General features: G+C 34.7%; 1 protein-coding gene across 1 annotated transcript; it reads left to right on the top strand.

Moving 5' to 3' along the window:
* The first annotated feature begins 10,844 nt into the window (after positions 1-10,844).
* On the top strand, positions 10,845-20,402 carry LOC100369896 (steroid 17-alpha-hydroxylase/17,20 lyase-like). Its single transcript, XM_078006822.1, has 9 exons — positions 10,845-11,010; positions 12,869-13,046; positions 14,505-14,594; positions 15,445-15,606; positions 15,881-16,089; positions 16,498-16,620; positions 17,392-17,631; positions 19,581-19,679; positions 20,143-20,402. The coding sequence occupies exons 1-9, from the start codon at positions 10,845-10,847 to the stop codon at positions 20,400-20,402; spliced, it is 1,527 nt and encodes a 508-aa protein (XP_077862948.1).
* Positions 20,403-20,986: the final 584 nt, after the last annotated feature.

Genomic DNA, 20,986 nt, shown 5'->3' with positions numbered 1-20,986 from the left:
AGGTCTCCTTTTCATCAGATCACAACATGAGGACAATGTTCTATTGTACAATGTATGTAAAAGCCTAAAGGCACTGGTCCATGGGTTTTTGCATTAGACTACCACAATTATGCCGGGTGATTAAAAGTACACATCAGAGACATGAACGATTTTCAAGAACCCATTTTTGGCGAGTTTCAATTCCATTGTCATTACGTCATTCATGAACAACTGAAATATTTTCGGGCATGGTAATTGACCACGCACATGAGAAGAATAATGAAGTCAAAGTCAAGGGCACTGTTGGGGAAGTTGGTTTAACTGAATATCCTTGTGGATGATCTTAGGGCCTGAACAAGCATGGTTATTGAGGGAGTTTGTAGAAGACTGTCTCACAAAAGAAAGAAAGTGCATAACATATATCATCACAAAGAAGAATTTTCCTTGCATTTCTGCAGGTTGAAGGACTATGCTGTTAATCCGACTGTCAGAGAGGATGTGACACAATATGTGGTTGTAAAAAAGCATGATAGAAGTGCACTGAATTGTGCAGCTATTACTGCGAAAGGTAAATTAGTAGTGCATCTATACTGATATGTTGTTCAATACGGGCTTATTACAAATGTTTTTTTCTAAAAAATCTATGTCACGTATCTGGTTTTAGTTCAGTACTAGTGTATCTACAATATACTGATCGTTTCTATTATTCCACTTGTTCTTTACTTGAAACTTTCTATATTTTTTTTCACAATTCTAAACAAGAATGTGAATGTGAAGAAGCTGAGATATGGGTTGTTACCGATTTTTTCATCTTGGAATCCAAGATTGCCGCCATAATATGTTTAGCGGAAGTGGATGCTATTAAAAAGGTAATGCATTGCGGAGTACATGGATTTGGTACTTTTGTCCAGAATGTCAATATCATCTTGCTAAGCCACCTGACTAATATGGGGGCTAGCCATCTTGAATACTAGTTAAATAGACGCGTTTTTCAGAATCCTACAAATCAGGAAATGACAAACTTTCACAGCCAAACGATCCATTGGGGGTAATATTAAGCCAATCTAATTACACAAAGCACACTTTCCTGGGGTATTTGAAACAAAAATTGTCGTTCCAACTCAGCAGCCAATCAGCGATGGCCTTATATTTCCATGACAATTTCAGTCCTTAAATGTAATTAATTATTGGGTTTTCATTATATTTTCTTAAAATATCAAAGTTTGCATGCAATGACTGTTTTAACCATGTGGTTATATAACAAAACACAAACACTTTTACTATGTCCTAGATCATTGACACGTAAAATTAGTCATGTCATGAAACGAGTACAGGAAGAGCCAAGTTTGACGCTCATAATCATTCTAATTTCAATACTAAACACAGCGACCTTGAGGTTTGACGCGCAAATCGGGTGTTTGTGATTCGCGTTTGCAACATGCCCCCCCCCCCTGTAATTATATAACAGACATTCATAAACGCTTCTGTAATTTCGACGTTTGACCAAAAAATGTGACAAGCTATTTTGAATTGTATGGATAATTTGTGTGCCAATTTTGAAGGCACTGGTTATCTGAATCTATGGAAACACACACTTATACTATTTGTAGATTTGGATATTCCCATCTATTTGACTGATTGTTTATTGTATCAGCGCCTTTAATCCTCATATGTTGGAATTGTTGCGCTTAATAAAATAAAGTTCATATAATTAATTTTACATTATATTTCACGAGCATCGCGTTTTTTTTGATCGTGTTCATCACTTACATCGATGAAAGCCGCTATTTTATTTCAGTTTGTTTGTGTCATGTATCTGATCCGCTATGTCACCAGACACACTATAAAGAGAGGTATGTGAGTCGTTAATCAGAAGAGATCTCGTTGAAATCTCGTTTTAAGATGTACGTACTGATAAAAAACGATAGAAATTTATCACTAACAAAATTAAACTTATGATATATATATATGAACTTAAATAAATAAATAAATAAATAAATAAATATATATATATATATATATATATATATATATATATATATATATATATATATATATATATATATATATATATATATATATAATTCGTTTAAAAGATTCCTCTCATTAGTAAATAGCGCCCTCACTCAACAATATTTAGAATGAGTGGTTGGTCAAAAGTTTGATGAGTCAGGTGCATCTATTGGCTAAGCTTGTTGTACATAGATGCAAATGAGTATAGGAACCATTAATGCTGTAGGGTGTACTGGGAGAGGTGGAGGATTTCATGTTTGTAATGACTGGTTGTAATGCGGTATCTCGTTGTTTTCTAGATGCAGCCTGATATTTGTTGCTTTCTTGGTTGTTCAATTGTGGCTAAAATTTGTGTGGTGGGTGCAAGATGTGTTTATTGTTTGTTGAGTCATTGTTTAGACACCCTGAAGCTTGAAATGGTATGGTCCAAATCCAAATTCGATATGGCGGTGTTGAATATATGTGCGATATGGCAGTGTCGTCTAAAAACCACGCATCAAAATGATTTCTGTTTATTTATTTACTGTTGTAGATCCTGAGAACTAGCCATTGAATATGATGTCGGGAATAAATGGTTTTCTGAACAAGCTTTATTAATTATTGCTGGCAATATTCCAGTATGAATTGGGAGCAAACTGTGACACCAAATCTAGTCGTCGTATTGTTATGCTTCTAAAATATTTTTTTTTAAATAAAATAAATTAAATAGAAATATTATGTGTATTTTTGTATGTGGAAACATGGCTTCCCCACTAAAAAATATAAAGAAGTGTGGTCTGCAGTTCTTTTTTTTTAAATTTTTTATTTGTGAAAAAAACTGGAGTGTAAACAATAAAACACTCACAGTGCAAGGCTAGTTCACCAACATGTCTATTCGCTTGCTTGAGTGTGAAACTACATGGTTTAGTGACTACCTCTTATATTTTTAAATTTTAGATTTTTTTTATTTGGGAAGGTTCTTCTATAAAAATAGAACAGATGTAATGAATTATTTTTAATATTTTACTTTAATTTCAGAACTAAAGCAAATTCAATATCTGAGACGTATATCGTAGATGTATTCACTGCGCCTAGGCTACCAAATCTATAGGAACAAGTTATAAGTCATGCCATAGTATGTTTACAGGTGAGTGAATTGTATACCTTCTCTAATTATAGCATAACTAGATACTCACTCCTTGTAATATTGTAATGAATTATTTTTAATATTTTATTTTAATTTCAGAACTAAAGCAAATTCAATATCTGAAACGTATATTGTACATGTATTCACTGCGCCTAGGCTACCAAATCTATAGGAACAAGTTATAAGTCATGCCATAGTATGTTTACAGGTGAGTGTATACCTTCTCTAATTATAGCATAACTAGATACTCACTGCTTGTAATATTAGATCTGTTTAATTCGTTTAAAAGATTCTTCTCATTAGTAAATAGCGCCCTCACTCCACAATATTTAGAATGAGTGGTTGGTCAAAAGTTTGATGAGTCAGGTGCATCTATTGGCTAAGCTTGTTGTACATAGATGCAAATGAGTATAGGAACCATTAATGCTGTAGTGTGTACTAGGAGGGGTGGAGGATTTCATGTTTGTAATGACTGGTTGTAATGCGGTATCTCGTTGTTTTCTAGATGCAGCCTGATATTTGTTGCTTTCTTGGTTGTTCAATTGTGGCTAAAATTTGTGTAGTGGGTGGAAGATGTGTTTATCGTTTGTTGAGTCATTGTTTAGACACCCTGCAGCTTGAAATGGTATGGTCCAAATCCAAATTCGATATGGTGGTGTTGAATATCTGTGCGATATGTCAGTTTCATATAAAAACCACGCATCAAAATGATTTCTGTTTATTTATTTACTGTTGTAGATCCTGAGAACTAGCCATTGAATATGATGTCAGGAATAAATGGTTTTCTGAACAAGCTTTTTTAATTATTGCTGGCAATATTCCAGTATGAATTGGGAGCAAACTGTGACACCAAATCTAGTCGTTGTATTGTTATGCTTCTAAAATATTTTTTTTTAAATAAAATAAATTAAATAGAAATATTATGTGTATTTTTGTATGTGGAAACATGGCTTGCCCACTAAAAAATATAAAGAAGTGTGGTCTGCAGTTCTTTTTTTTAAATTTTTTTATTTGTGAAAAAAAAACTGGAGTGTAAACAATAAAACACTCACAGTGCAAGGCTAGTTTACCAACATGTCTATTCTCTTGCTTGAGTGTGAAAGTACATGGTTTAGTGACTACCTCTTATATTTTTAAATTTTAGAATTTTATTTTATTTGGGAAGGTTCTTCTATAAAAATAGAACAGATGTAATGAATTAATTTTAATATTTTATTTTAATTTCAGAACTAAAGCAAATTCACTACATGAGACGCATATCGTACATGTATTCACTGCGCCTAGGCTACAAAATCTACAGGAACAAGTTATAAGTCATGCCATAGTATGTTTCCAGATGAGTGAATTCATTAATTAAAGCATAACTGGATACTCACTGCTGATAATATTAATGAATTAATTTTAATAATTTAATTTAATTTCAGAACTAAAGCTGAATTACTACCTGAGAAATCATATTTTAAAAGATTTAAACTGTGGCTAGACTGACCCCCCCCCCTATGGCTAAAAGTTATATGTCATGCCATAGTATGTTTACTGGTGAGTGAATTGTATACCTTCTCTAATTAAAGCACAACTAGATACTCACTGCTTGTAATATTAGATCTGTTTAATTCGTTTAAAAGATTCCTCTCATTAGTAAATAGCGCCCTCACTCAACAATATTTAGAATGAGTGGTTGGTCAAAAGTTTGATGAGTCAGGTGCATCTACTGGCTAAGCTTGTTGTACATAGATGCAAATGAGTATAGGAACCATTAATGCTGTAGGGTGTACTGGGAGGGGTGGAGGATTTCATGTTTGTAATGACTGGTTGTAATGCGGTATCTCGTTGTTTTCTAGATGCAGCCTGATATTTATTGCTTTCTTGGTTGTTCAATTGTGGCTAAAATTTGTGTGGTGGGTGCAAGATGTGTTTATTGTTTGTTGAGTCATTGTTTAGACACCCTGAAGCTTGAAATGGTATGGTCCAAATCCAAATTCGATATGGCGGTGTTGAATATATGTGCGATATGGCAGTGTCGTCTAAAAACCACGCATCAAATTGATTTCTGTTTATTTATTTACTGTTGTAGATCCCGAGAACTAGCCATTGAATATGATGTCGGGAATAAATGGTTTTCTGTACAAGCTTTATTAATTATTGCTGGCAATATTCCAGTATGAATTGGGAGCAAACTGTGACACCAAATCTAGTCGTTGTATTGTTATTCTTCTAAAATATTTTTTTTTTAAATAAAATAAATTAAATAGAAATATTATGTGTATTTTTGTATGTGGAAACATGGCTGGCCCACTCAAAAATATAAAGAAGTGTGGTCTGCAGTTCTTTTTTTTAATTTTTTTTATTTGTGAAAAAACTGGTATTTTACAGAGTGTAAACAATAAAACACTCACAGTGCAAGGCTAGTTCACCAACATGTGAAAGTACATGGTTTAGTGACTACCTCTTATATTTTTAAATTTTAGAATTTCTTTTATTTGGGAAGGTTCTTCTATAAAAATAGAACATATATACAAGTGCATGAAATGAAATTTGTTTTTAACGTATAAAATGTTGGCGGTTTTAATATTTCAAGGAAAAAAAACAAGCAAATTACACATACAAATATTTTACATCAGTGATTTTGTTTCAGAATTTCCTTAATACACACACCTAAATATCACCCCAGCTTTACAACATGATTTTTTGGAAAGGAGATGTCACATCTAACCTATAAATTCTGTGCACCTTTCCTCACATTAGGGTGTAACACAAGTTGAATAAACCACTTCTGGTTATTTGGCTCTAAACTATTTATATCGTATCTGACAGATGGTTATCATTACCTCTGGTCCAGATATCTTCAATGAATACTGTAAAAGTTGCATTTGGTATATGACGTACGACAATGGCTTCAAACGATATATAAGCGGTAATATGACAAAAATAAACGAATTTGTCAATTTCTGAATACAATTTGTTTTATTCTGGACAGACCATAGAATATTTCTCATGACATTAAAATATATGGATACTATGACACATTTGTAACCGTTTATAACAAATTACAAGAAAGGTCAGAACCCCGAATCTGACTGTATGAGAAAATTCGTGTTATATTGATGACTTTTTAACATTTTAAATTTTAACATTTAAAAAACATTATTGGATTGAAAGTAAGTCAGAAAATTAAGAAAAAAAAAAAGTTAAATTTGCAAGAGTTCATGTCACAGGATTTCACATATTAACTGAGTAATATTTATGAATATTAAGGAATATAATTAAAAAGTTAACAAAAACATACCACCATCTATTCATCACAGAAATTACACGTTACGAAAATCACCCTTTTCAGATTAAACAAGATAACATAAAAACAAAGTCAGTCTTTGCAATGAAAAGATCGAAAAGAGCAAAATAGTTGAAGTATTTCTGTTTAGAAAAACATTTTGAAATGTCAGCTACCCTATATTATATAAGTAAAGTACTAAACTGTGTTACATTCTTTCACTACATCAGAAAATGCGACTATTAATTTGCCATTATGCACTACAGAGTTATACTGAAATCGTGACCGCCCGTCATCGTTCATCGGGGATTTTTAAAACAAGTTTTGTGCTAAAACTATCGTTGCTTAGTCACTGAAGATAAATAGTTGCTTTCACGAACAAAGACTTTGACACAGAAATGATCCCGTGTTCGACCTACTTGTAGCCTCACTGGGGTTTCAGTATTGTATGATTGTGCTACGATCAAGTGTGTCTACTCCATGCTGGATCATTGTTGGTAATTGGCTGTAACATTTAGGACTTGATTTGGGATTCAAACACACTGAACGCCCTCATGCTGCCGGGTTGAAACATGCAGTTAAGGGGACCACTGCGCTTTTCTCCCCTGAAATGTTTTTTCTGATAAAATATATACAAATTCGGGACTATTTCAAACGTTTTGTGATATTCATAAATATACTCAAATTTAGTAGGATGTGAAATCTTGTGACTTAAGTTGACAGTATACATACTGTAGATTTGTTTCAAATTGTTGTATAATTAACACGAGTTTACTCTTTTATCAACGGCTACGACTTCTTAAGGACAACATCTTATGATTTCACGATACAGTGCGGCTCTAATTCTGTTTAAATATCCTTGTAAAAAGGAGAAATAGATCATTCTTGGCCAATGCTTCTCCAACACATAGGAGTGTAACCATCTAGTTTAGGTAGCATCTCTCCATCGGAGTCTAAGAATGGTTCTGAAAATGCACTAATGTTTGAGGCACACTGTAATGATGTTCGGCTCATCAGTTATTAACAATAAGTCCAATGATCGAATATATTAGCTTATGATTTACTACAAACCCAAAACACACTTCATGAAGCAAACAAGTAATTACATTGTTCAATGAAACAACACTATTCAGTAAATTTTAGCTGTCCCCTAGCTCAAGTGGAAAGATCTATAATTAAAAAAGAATATAGTTCTTTAAATGATCTATCAAGTTATTTGTCTCACGTTGAATGATTATTTACTTCACGTATGTCGATATGATCGTTGTGCTACGTACTGAGAATAGAAACTACTAAATCACATGTGGTTGTAAAACGAATCACGTTGGTGAGTATCTCATATGAGCACATACATAAAGCTGCAACAGTAAACTTTATCCAAGACAGTCAACTACTTTATTTAAATTATTTAGTCGTTGACGGGACTACTGGACAACATTCGTAGCTTAGAGACAAATTTAAGGTATGAGGCAGGAGAAATTGATTCTGCGGTTTAATTGATTTCGAATTCAGGTGGATATAACAAAGACAAATAAATTCTGCTCAACTATTCACAAGAAATGATCACCGCAGATTCGACTAGCTCTAATTAATGTTCTGATTTCCTTATCATATTTTTTTTAATAATTTATGTGATGTTATCAATCCCATGTAAGTTATTATTGAGTGAATAAACATTTTTATTTATTATTTATTTTATTTAATTATTGATGGAAGGATTTTCGATTTAAAGTATGTCATTAATATACCTAAGAATGAAATTGAATGGTTTCGCGTCCATGTGTAAATTACTTTTTTATGTTAAGTTTTTGAAGGAAATCTGCTTCATACGTGTTTCTTCTTTTTCATAAATGGATATTCATGAACAATGAAAAACCTTCCAGAAACAACTTCCAAAATGCTTTCCGATTGCCAACATGATAATTATAAATTTTATGATTCCATCGATAAAAGCTGAAAAATAATCGAAAAGCTGGTGAAAAAGTATTTTTTGATACACGTTTTTGATCAGATTCCAACAAACTATAACAACGTTTTTTTTTCTTTTTCTTAGCAAGTTACGAAATTTACGGAGAGTGCAGAGGCTTGTTGATAGTTCAATCCAGTACTATAGCTCAAAACGCGCATAATGTTTTCAATATTTGTTACGGGTGACTAGTGATCATGTGTGTATGCATGCGCAGTTTGAAATGGTACAATTTTGAACACAATAAATCACGCGTAGAACTCCTGCAAGAAACTAGTAGCACCCAACTGGCTGTCTCTTGAATTATTTTGCGATAGACATAATGTTAGTCGCTGAAATGATTCCATCTACCCTTAAAAGGGACGAGGTCTACGCGACGTTGTCTCTATCCAGTACAACGAACTGCGTTTGACTTTGATCGTAGTTAGATATACACTGGAGACTGCTAGTAATCTACGTTAGTGATACACAGATTAGTATTTACTAGATTGACCTGATCTGTACGATCTCACGTACGCCATTACTAATTTAAATTTAACCCCGGATAGAACTAACATATGACGACACGCATGGTCAACCCAAGCACATTCAGCTCAGTAACGACCTTGGACAAAAACAAAAAAAGCCAAATACAATGGGCAGGTCAACTCGCGCTTTATTTATATCCATGCATATGTACATACGATCTCACTGCATTATAAACTGTTTATATGGCCACACATATGTGTACACAGGGTTCTATATTCCCGGGGTCTCTATGCGAACACATAAACTTGTGTTTGAGTTATCTGTGTGATCTATGATATTTAACATACAAGTGTGGCAGTGTAAATAACAAACAAAGACGCTGAAGTATAATGAACTTATATCGGGAAGGTCAGTTTAAGGTTTTTGGTGCGCATTACGAAGACGAACAGTGCAGCCAGAGTAAAACGGTTCTGTAGTTCATGGTTTTGACGTTAATCTGTCGAAATGTAAGTAATATACGCGATGGCGTTTTGGAGATGGCGTGGTCTTAAACCAAATTACACTATTCGGTTTAGTATGTGTGAATAAGCTAAGATGTTAGTGTTATGGCGTGTTGTCCTGCAGCGACTTTACTTTAACTAGTCATGAGAGTAAACCTTATACATACAGTATTAGTAACTGAAAGAGCACAGCAAAGCATTCGCTTTAGTCCCCGAGTTTCACTAAAACTGTATGTATGAATGAATGAACAACACATTGCCCATGATACAAGGAATATCGTCTGTATGTATGAATGAATGAACAACACTGTTTTTAGGTATCATTATTCCAAATAATGCAGGTCACCGTCAGCTGAATACATGTATGAGCACCAATCTTTAAGTTGAAAGAGTTCAAGAGCTGTGAGTGATTGAGATGTTTTATCACTGATTGCTATAATTTGTTCCGACTGTGTAAACTCTTTTCACCTCGGACCTAGGCGTGAAAAACCCATTTTTGTTTCCAATTCTGCTCTCGCGCGAGTTTCTAATGAATTGCGCAACTCAGTTCGAAGGTTTTTTAAGCTTCTTTGTTTTCTTTTAAATAATATAGTCAATGAATGAACAATATTGTTGTAAAACTAGTCAATTGTTAAATATTACCGAGTAACGTGTTCCCGTTGCTGAATTGAACTATAGACGAAAATACAGAACTAAAGTTTCCAGATAGAGTTAGGCATTGAAAAGTGCCATATAGACATTAGAATAATTATAACTGTAATATTAGAATCTAGAGACGTAGTTCTTGCAAGTGAGTAATAACGAAGGTAGTATCAAAAATATCATACGAGTAGCGTTCACACACATCTAGCACGGCCTAAGCGGTCACGTGCCTTAGCCCATACACGGACCTTAAAAATACATGTATTTTAAGGTCTGTGGCCCATGCCAGGAAAGCGTGCTTGAACGCTTAGCTTGGACTAAGAAATGCTATTTACAGATTAAAACTGATCCGTTTTTAAGACCCAGTCCAGACCCTTAGCACGAGCTAACGCAGTGTGCGTGAACGCTTAGCTCGGGCTAAGTGCTCAAAACGCCTTTGTATTCAATGCTATTTGGAATATTAACTATCATATTCATAACTATTCATTTCGGCATGCCATAACCGACATGACAATCAACGCGAACATACATAGAGACATTGTTCTGGAAAGAAAAAAAAACTCTGCGTGATAGTTCCTGTTATTCTGCAATCTGCACTATCTGAATTGACTTTGGTATTGTTTTATAACAGATTAACTAACAAGTATACCTTCCGAGTTATTGTACTGAATAATCCTAGTGAAAATTAGCTTAAATCTTAGCCCGTATTTCGTGTAGCGTGAACACTTCTACTGTTACCTTGACCATCTCTCTACCAATGAAGATTAAAAAGCTGAAATTAGTTTAATTGTTCACTATTGTTCTCTCCTGAATTCTCATCCATCCGCTGTTTCTATACACTATATTATTTATTTTTGTTTTCAGATTTAAATCAGCAACATGCTTACTTATATCCTGCATAATATCTTTGATATTCTTAACACTCCAACTAATGTTATGTTACTGTTGTTGGTGTTTATCATAACATATGGATTGTTTAGTTTACGCAAACCATCTGGGTTTCCACCTGGACCAATGGGATACCCGTTCATTGGCTCTATGATGGGTGAGTACATCCCAAGTAATCAAAACACAATTGTTTTAATATCATGATTTGACGTCATGAGTTGAAAGGTAATGAAGATACTTATACGTAGCGAAATCGTTAAAATTGTTGAAATCGTTTCAAGTACAGCGCCACCAGTCGACAGTAGTTGTTTAACTTCTTGATGTCATTCCCCTTCTGTCAAATTGAGCTTAACTGAAAGAAGATAAATTTACTTATTTTGGGGTGTTTTACACTGTATGTCATTTTAGAGTTTATAGATTTATTTGTAGCAAATGACACCAAATGTTAGAAATAGTGTTAGGTTGTGTAAACCGCCTGGGCTTTCTTGGCATAAATAAACACATGTAGCTACAAATATATTTAATGTGACAAGATATTATCAGTATATGTGTTATAGTGTAGTCACCTTGTTGGAAAGTGGTTGCACGAATGCCTTACGACGAATCCCGTGCGAGCTCGTCTTGCCTACTTTGCGATATTGTTTTAAAATCTAATTAAAATTATACATTAATATTCAATTATTTTTATACTCATAATTCACTAGAAGATGAATAATTAGACCCAGTTACATTGAATAACTGTAAAATAAGTTCCCTTGTCTATGTAGACGATCTCTGACACAAAAAACGGTTATAAAATGCACTAAATAGAAAGGTTTATTGTCATAAATGGAAACTCCAGCTAAATCTGGCAAAACAAAAGTTGTTATTTTCAAATGAGGAACACTGAAAAAGACTATTATAATGAACAAAATATTACCTGTGTAGATATGTACAACTAACTAGGTATCAACATAAGCCAAATGACTGCTCCACTGAAGTCAAACAAAATTTAGCAGATAAAGCAGCCCGAGCAATCTTTTTCAAAGGTGTATTCAACCAATATTATTGTATGGGTCTAAAATCTGGGATCATGAAATTCAAGATTACAACAAATGGGACACAACAATATCAGAAAAAAACACACAATTTTTACAAACAACTACTAGGATTGAACAAATTTGTAGCAAATATTGCGTGCAGAGCTAAAGTAGGAGAATTCCCACTCTTAGTAGATATTCAGATCACTTTAATAAAATTCTGGGCTCGTATTAGTAAAGTACCAGGCAATAATATTACAAAACAAGCATACCTTGAACAAAAAAAATTGAATTTACAATGGTTTTCTCAATACAAAAAAAAATATGAACAACATAATTTTTTCACTAGAACAACAGAATGATTTTTAACAAAACATATAAAGCACATTGGCAAAGTTGTCAAACAAAAATACATACATTTCTGGAGAAAATTTGACTGAAAAAAAAACGTAGGACTTATGAAGGATTAAAGACTCTTTTAATTTCAAAAAAATGGATGTGTTGAATTTGAAATTTCGAACTAGTATAGAAAAAAGGAGGCATACGCAACCAAAAATACCTACTGAAAACAGAATTTGCAGACAATATACAGAGGATGAAATAGAAGATAGACTGCACTTTCTTATGATATGTTCTCAATATAAATTAATACGCCAATAAATCGTACATTACATTTCCACAAGAAACAAAATATAAAATCCTGATATGCCAGAAAAGTGTTCGTGCCAATGCGGTCGATTACGTTCAGTTTCTATTTCAGTCACGCACTACATTGGCGTTGAGTCCGATGTAAACAAAGGACAATGCTGGATGTGTAACATATAACTAGTATTTCAGATTCTATGTTAATCGCATAATAAGCTTATTGGGTTCTGCTCAGTGTCTTTATATATTAGCCAACTCGAAGATGACTGTTGGTGGTCCCGTCAGTAGTTTCGTATGACCATTATGTTACGTGCAACATTATATTCATGGTTTAATCGTTTCATTTATTAGATTTGGTGAACGATCCCCACCTAACTCTAGTAAATTATGGTAAGAAATATGGAGATGTATTTACAATGAAGATTGGCAGTCAGCCTGTGATTGTACTCAATTCCCTAGATGTTATTACAGAAGCATTAGTGAAGAAAAAGAATGATTTTGCTGGGAGACCATATTTTTATTCATGTAAGTCAGTAAACTGAATCGCTTTTATGGCTTTAACTAAACGCATTAAATCAACAAAGCGTTGTTCTTTGAAACCAATAAGATGATTCTTATCACTTTTCAATGATTATTAAATGTTTAATTTTTTGAATGAATCATTGGACTCCATCAGTGGGATTTGGTCACACGAGAAGCATCCGCACGTAGATCAAGAGATTCACAGTGCTCAAATTCACAAACCATGCCACTGTCCCTCTACTTGCATGGTCCGTAATAACCAGTACAGATATGCAAATTATTTTCACCGTTGTGGTTTTGTGCGTTTGCTCATATGAGACTCTCACCTATACTTCAGCGCAGGCAAAATTGTCCGTCTGAACACGGTTATTAGGAGAACGCAAAATCTCTTCTTCTAACCGTGGCCTGAACGCAAGATCCACGATTCTCCAATACACAAATACGCCATGGATCGATTACTGGAGTTGAACAATACTTTGGCGTCTTATGACCTTTTGTTGTAACCATGGCATCGATAGTGTCGACACGTTATCCGTGATGGCAAACAATTATAACCAGAGTTACATTACTTGTGGTATAATTAAATGTAGACAAAGGAACATGGGCCTTATATCTACATTTTTAGTTTGAAAGTTGTCGATACCATACGGACAGGGAAATCAATTAGTATGGCATAGGTTGTAAAGGGAAGTCACATCAGCTAACGTTACTTTTCTCTGAATGTTTACAAAATTGACGAGTTATAAACATAAAACATTCATAAATTTCAAGACTGCTGTTGACCAATCAGAACGATCCACATGACGTCACTGCGAATGAATATGCGCTCCTGAATGGGAAGACCCAGTCTGCGTGCGTTGGCGTATTGACCAGATTTTGATTGGCTTTGCGATGCATCGTGTAGAATGTCGTCGGTTGTCTCGCCTACTGAATACTCGTTTCTGTCGGAGCATCGTAACCGCTGTCTGAGTACCGTAGGTAGAGAACGTTGCGTACGAAAAGTACGGGACGTCTACGACACTCGATTTTCGTACCTTCGCCGACAGCCTACACCGCGTGGATTATTATAGTCAATCAAGTTGTCTCAATTCAATGAGTGGCTTTCTAATGACAGAAAATATGTATAGTAATAACTCACGTCACGCATAAATACTGCTCAACAGTCAAGTAACAACAGTAAGGGTGTAATTTTGGCTCGTGCCGTGTTTTGCTATGATGGAAAAATACGTTGTATGAATTTCCGATTTGTTTATGCGTTGTTTGGCCATGGTTTCGGCTCGAACCAGTTTCGAATTATGGGGGGAAATTCTAGATCGCGCAATTTATTTGCAGGTTTCCCTGGTTCCCCGCACTTCCGGGTGACCTCTCGAACGTTTATGCGGCGAAATCAACCCCTTCACGCAGAAGACAATGGAACGTTTTTACATACTTAAATTTAGAGATACCTTAACATTGCAGTGTCAAGTCTGTTGGCAGAAGAGAGTCAAGACATCTTATTTGGTAACTTCAATACTAAGTGGAAGTTGCAGCGAAAAATAGGTCATCAAGCCATTAGGTAAGTTTATATAACTTGTATCCTCCATGTTTGCATTGGCATAGGTCTTGCTCACGTGATTGACAGTATGTTGATTATCTATCGTTAACTCTAAGGGTACGAGACCAGTAGTGTATTGATTTATCCTCGTCTGAACGGGTTTATAAATGCGTGAAGCATATTTCGTTGACTAACTAACATGTAACATGGTTGACAGAAATAAAGTATATCTCATGAGCGACCTTACGATATCAGATTCATTAAACGTGTGTGATAACTTCCATTTTTAGTATTCATGGTTCAGTACGAGGTCTGGCCTCAAAAGACAACACTGCCAACCAGAACAGTGAATTTGCCAAAAAATACAAATAACTATAGGCACCGCCATTGACATAACGGGACAAAAAATATTGAAAATTGCTACATGACTTAATTAAATCTGATATAGTATGGTCACGAATATGATATCCTGTTTATTTCTTGTATCTATTTCGCTATATTTACGATTTAGGGATGCATTGGTAACATAATCACTAATTTTTGAGGCAATTAAAAATTCCAATGGACTGCCTCGGCATCCATATAACCGGGTCGGTATTTCGTCTTTGCCATGGTATTTTAGTCATTTCATTTGTGTCATTAAATTTGTTATTAGGACATTATGATTGTTATCGACACAGAAGAGCTATAGTTTCTTCTATAGAATTGCGTAACACAAACCTGCGACACCAAATGGTAAAAGTCGACCAAAGCAGAATATTTTTACCAATCCCACCATCGAAGCTACCGTCAATCGATAATATTTATAGCGTGTCCGCGTCACATATTTCAAAATAACATTACTGATTGCTTATTTCCCTTTTGAATTCAGAAATTATGCCAGTGGAGAAAAACTAGAATCTCTTATACGATGCGACGCTTTTCCTAGTTTCCAGAGCGCTGTTGCTAAAAACAATGGAAAACCATTCGTTCCGAAACCATTACTGTACCTGCTTGTGGGAAATATTATTGCTTCTATGTGTTTTGGAAAAAAGTAAGTCAACGCTGTGACTAACAGATAATCACACCATTGTGATGTAGTAGTTTAATATTCTGTTTGATTATGTTGCTCCTCTCATCATTTGTTGTCTTTACTTTCGTAAACCCACAAAAACACAGTGATACAATAGCAATTATATACGATCTTATGTGTCGAATATGTGTCCATGTATCTATCAGACCCTAGGTCGAAATTTTGAATACAAATTATCTAGTACTCTAAAGGTGTGTTATAATTCCACTACTTAACGTATGTTGTTTGATGACAGATATGAATATGATGACCCCGAACTTCTAAAGTTTATGAGAGTCTTGAGAGATATACATACATCAATTGGGAATGGTCTAGTAGCTGACTATGTCCCCCTGTTCCGTTATATACCCACTCCCGGTCACATTGCAGTTAAGAAACATTTGAAAGAATGGTTAAAGATAATTCAACATCAGATTAATGAACATAAAGACAAATTTGGAAAAGGTACAAACTTAAACGCTGATCATCATTTGTGAAGGTATTTCTGGTTGCATGAATTGAATTGGTTAGTACGGTGTTGGTAGCTCACATGAAAGCACTCAGTGTAGGTAACGTTGGTGTGTATAGTGTGCTAACTTGTATTCCATTATATTTCCCATTCACATTGGCTTTGAGAAATCGCAGCAGTCTTTACCTCACCATCTATGTCACCGGTAATTAATTGCCGCATTTCCTTTTTGGCCACTTCATTCAATAATTTTCTTTTCTTTTCTTTTCCAAATTATCTGCTCATTAAGTTAAAATTTTGGTTCTTATAATCCTTCCGTAGTCGTTGTACACTGATTTCTAGAAATAATATCACTAAAGTATTCCACAACAAACGATTTGCTTACTGTTACCCAGCTAATAAAGAAGTGAAAAGTCTCATCGATGACATCTTAACAATTCAGCGTACAGCAGAGTTGGCTGGAGAAGACCAGGCCGAGCAACTTACAGACGTCAATCTACGCCAGACTGTGTCTGATATATTCGGAGGTACGTCTAATAACAATGTCGACACTAATAACTAAGATATATGTAAAGATTGCAACATTTAGTACAACTTTTATTAAGTTCTGGGCTACTACGACAAAATATAACTAGTATGTATAGATGAAGGATATGATTCATTATGATATGTGACATATGATACAGACATACAGAAGTTGAAATGAGAAACAATTACAATGTTTGCAATTATATAGTTGTCTTAGTCATATTCCTGACAAATATGGCCAGCGTGGCAATTTTCTAAATCTACAGATGTCGTGAAATAGAATACAAGTCTACAGTGTGTATCATGCCCACATACACTACACGTTCTCATGGCCGTTCGCGACTGCAACATATACTTTTGTTTAATAAAAAGGCTGAATAAATTAAAAAAAATGAACCTACTGGCGTTCAAGTACAATTATTTAACACGGTTTGAGATATTTTCAGTTGGTGTTTTTAAATAAATTAAATAAGTGTCTAGGAACTGACTCAGTTGTTAAAAATATAACCAATAGCTTCCCTGAATAACATATTCCAACATATAAGCCACTAAGTAAAATGTGCGATCATTCACTCAAACTTACCCACTTGTTATGAATTTTAAGTAAAATTTTAAGTGATGTGTTTACTCCAAAATGACTCACCATGCAATGCCAGCGATAATATAAGCTTTACAATATGGTGTATTAAACAGTTTTGGTTTCGTAACGTCATGAAACATACGTAACAATTCAGTTTATTAATACAGTGATCAATATGTATTTTTTCTAGGGGGACTAGAAACCACGATCAACACCTTAGATTGGGCTGTTGCTTACCTAACGTATTACCCTGACGTGCAGTCCAAGGTACAAAGAGAAATCGATGACGTCATTGGTGATGGTCGTCTGCCGCTGTTATCTGATAAAGGAAAACTACCGTACTGTGAAGCCGTTATACATGAGGTCATGCGAATAAGAACAATTGTTCCCTTTGCCTTACCTCATACTACTACTGTGGATACGTCTGTAGGTACGTATTGTTTTGCATTATGTGCAAATATAAATTAGGTTTTACAATTCATGTTTCAGGGAACAAGCCATGCTTAGTATGTATATTTCGGATAATACTTAGCTTACAAATTAAGTGTAAAATATTAGTTTCTCAAAAGCGCTGAAGGTTCCACGTTGACACCAAGTGATATATTCACACATTTTAACAGAGAGTTGATATTGTGAGGTAGTGAGGAATCGCATATCACTCCATTGTTCCGCAATACATGTATATGATTGCTTCGTGATGGCGAAGGGTGTATGTTTCTATTCTGTGATGAACTATGTGCCAGGAGGTTATTTCGCACACTGCCCACAAACTAAGTTGGTGTATGGTATTACTCACAGTAAAAGTATGCTAAGTAAAATAACATAATAATTGAGATTACATTCAGAGAAGCACCAATTACATTGTGATTAAAGATGCAATATGAACAAAAAATATAATATTGTTGATAGACGGGAACATAAGAACCGACCTGGAGTTGGATTTAATGAAAAATAAAAATATTGATTTTGAAGCACAATGTATAGGGAATGATGAAAACCAAGAATGTGCAGTGATTGTTGTTGTATATTTCAACACAATCAAGTCGCATGTGTTTCATTAAACGAATAATTAGATTTTTACGACAGGAATATTGTTTTTATTTAAATGTATTGTCACAGATACACATTGAAGGGCTGTGGTCGTCGCGTCGCGCATGTGCATTTTAGTGCATTTAAATAAACATTGATTTTCCCACAATTCAATGTGCGTTTTTCTAGCAGTACGAGTTTTGACCCGGGCATCACTTGAGCTAATCACCGCTGTTGACTCCTTCGATACCTCCTTTGATAACATAATACCTAATTAAAGCTTGGTAGTCTCTAAATTTGTACTTGTTGGTCTGCACAACATTCAAGGCAGCCATCTTTGTATATATGAAACCCATATCTCGTGCATGCGTGGTGCGACGACTACCGCCCTTTAAACTACGTTTTCGCCCTTAAACGCAACGTTAATCCCACACCCCAGCATAAGTCATGTATAAGTCAATGCAACAAACTTCATAATATGAGAATACACTGAATGCGTAGAATAACTGCTTATAACATAAGAGAAACTTTGAATTGCTGAATACATACATGTACCGCCGATTCCATGCGGTAATATAACAGAACTCAAAGGAGATGCCAACCTGGGCCACTTTTCGTCGATATCTATATCAACTCAAAGAGCTATAATTTTGCCTTTATGATTGCGTAGTTACGACCGTAAATGTGTTTGGTAACACTGATATATGAACTATGAAATCTAACTCGGTCTTATGTGTCACATGGATACCGTACACACATAGAAACATATATTGTGTGAACATTTGATCGGATTCGTGCACGCATTCATCCGCACCTGTATCTTAGACATGCCTGGGTCGATTACATTCACAAGCTATTTTTTCATGTTTACAATGGTCAAATGGCGGCCATTTTACTGCAAACAATTCAAATCAAGCATTTAGTATTTAGTTTTTCAAATCGGATTCACAACAGCGAATGTCACATGTCAAACATTTGTACTAGATTCAAGATCGAGCGATGTTAGCCGTTCTAATCCTAAAAATACATATTAAATGTTATGTACCGAGCAATGAAAGTAATTACACACGTAAATTGGCTCCAATTTGTATCATGTCAAATGACTGTTAGTCATAATGGTTATTACATACACGAATACATTATATCACTCATCATACCACTGGCAATATATTACTGATTTAATTTACCGTCATACTAATCACCAATTGAATTGAACATTTCATCAGCAATTGCATGAAATTGTTTCGTTTCATAATCTACCTTACTCTTTAGAATGTATTGTGTGCAGCTTATAATAGATAACACAAAAAAACTACTCACGGGGACTGTGTCATTTTTAATATAATATAGGTGGGTACGCAATACCGAAGGACACATGGATTTGGTGTAACGTGTGGAATGTCCATATGAATGAGAAACATTGGGAAGAACCAGAAAAGTTTCGTCCAGGTATATATCAAATCACCTCGAATTAAACAATTTACTTATATCTCTTTCTGCTAACATTTGTATAATTGCAATGTACCACTGATGTAAATGGCGTGTGGGATATTATTAAAAGCTAAAGTGACACAAGACTTGAATTTGACCTTCAAATATTGTTTCATTGTCTGTCGTCCATATTACTTGGAACAGTTGACGTAATAACGATGACACTACTTGCGAGATCAAAAACAAGTCTTGTTATTCTCGCTCTGAACGAGATTTCGGCACCATTTGCATATATTTCGTGAGAACTTAAAATGTAGTTTTTAACTCTGCCATCAATCTTGATTATTCGAATTCGAGGGTAAGTTGAGTCTCTTTTGGTCATGTAACTATATCTTTGTTGATAAATAGTGCTGTAGATGATTTGATGATTATATACTTTCGAAAGATGCATATGAATATTCTATATGTAATTTATTTTCAGAACGATTCTTAGATGCAGATGGAGAATTATTGCCTCATTCAGACAGTTTTATGCCCTTTTCAGCTGGACGCAGAGTGTGTATGGGAGAAGCATTGGCTAAGAATGAGCTGTTTCTGCTATTCGTGAGTGTGTTCCAACACTACACATTTAAGGTACCAGCCGACGGCGAGAAGCCGTGTTTGAAGTCGCATTGCGTTGGACTTGGTCCGATTGTAAGTGTCTGTCCATACGAGGTTATTTCCGTTGAGAGAATGAAATGAAACAACCAATGTGTCAACGATTTCAGAAAAATACACTGAACTTTAGCACCAAGAAATCACCTACTAACATTGCGAATGTAATGAATCCTTAAACAAATCCAGAATTATATGATATAATTGATCATAAAGAATTTAATACTCCCTTAACCGCATCTGTCAACCTAACAGTATTAGCGAGTGTGTATGTTACCGTTCATTTCACTTGCGGTCGTTTAGTGCATTTATTTACGTACTCCAACAACTTACCAGGGATTTGGGGGTACTGTTATGAACACTGGTCCTTCCCACAATTATTTATAACCTTTTCTAAAAATTTGGGGAATTATTGACACGTATCTCAGTATTCAAAACAATTCCGCAGTTTTAATTACCTGTATATGGAATCTTATTATTAAGTTTGACAACAAAAACGTGCTATGATCTTTCTGTTTAGAATAAAAGAATTATAACTATTCCAGAGTTGACAATTTTGATCGCTTTGCTGTATTGCCGTTTTTCTATTTACTATGTCCAGCATCATATGAGTAGTTTCGTACATTATGATTAAGTTCATCACATGTATTTCTTGGATAAATTGTTACTTA

The sequence above is a fragment of the Saccoglossus kowalevskii genome, chromosome 15 (assembly GCF_978046115.1).
Source record: "Saccoglossus kowalevskii chromosome 15, keSacKowa6.1, whole genome shotgun sequence".
Taxonomy (NCBI): Eukaryota; Metazoa; Hemichordata; class Enteropneusta; family Harrimaniidae; genus Saccoglossus; species Saccoglossus kowalevskii.
Note: the sequence above shows the minus strand (reverse complement) of the source record. Positions and strands in the feature narration are given on the sequence as shown.

Coding starts and splice junctions, on each gene's coding strand:
- LOC100369896 (XM_078006822.1), top strand. CDS start 10,845: ATGCTTACTTATATCCTGCATAATATCTTTGATATTCTTAACACTCCA. Junction 15,607..15,880: donor TCTATGTGTTTTGGAAAAAA/GTAAGTCAACGC, acceptor GTTTGATGACAG/ATATGAATATGATGACCCCG. Junction 19,680..20,142: donor ACCAGAAAAGTTTCGTCCAG/GTATATATCAAA, acceptor ATTTATTTTCAG/AACGATTCTTAGATGCAGAT.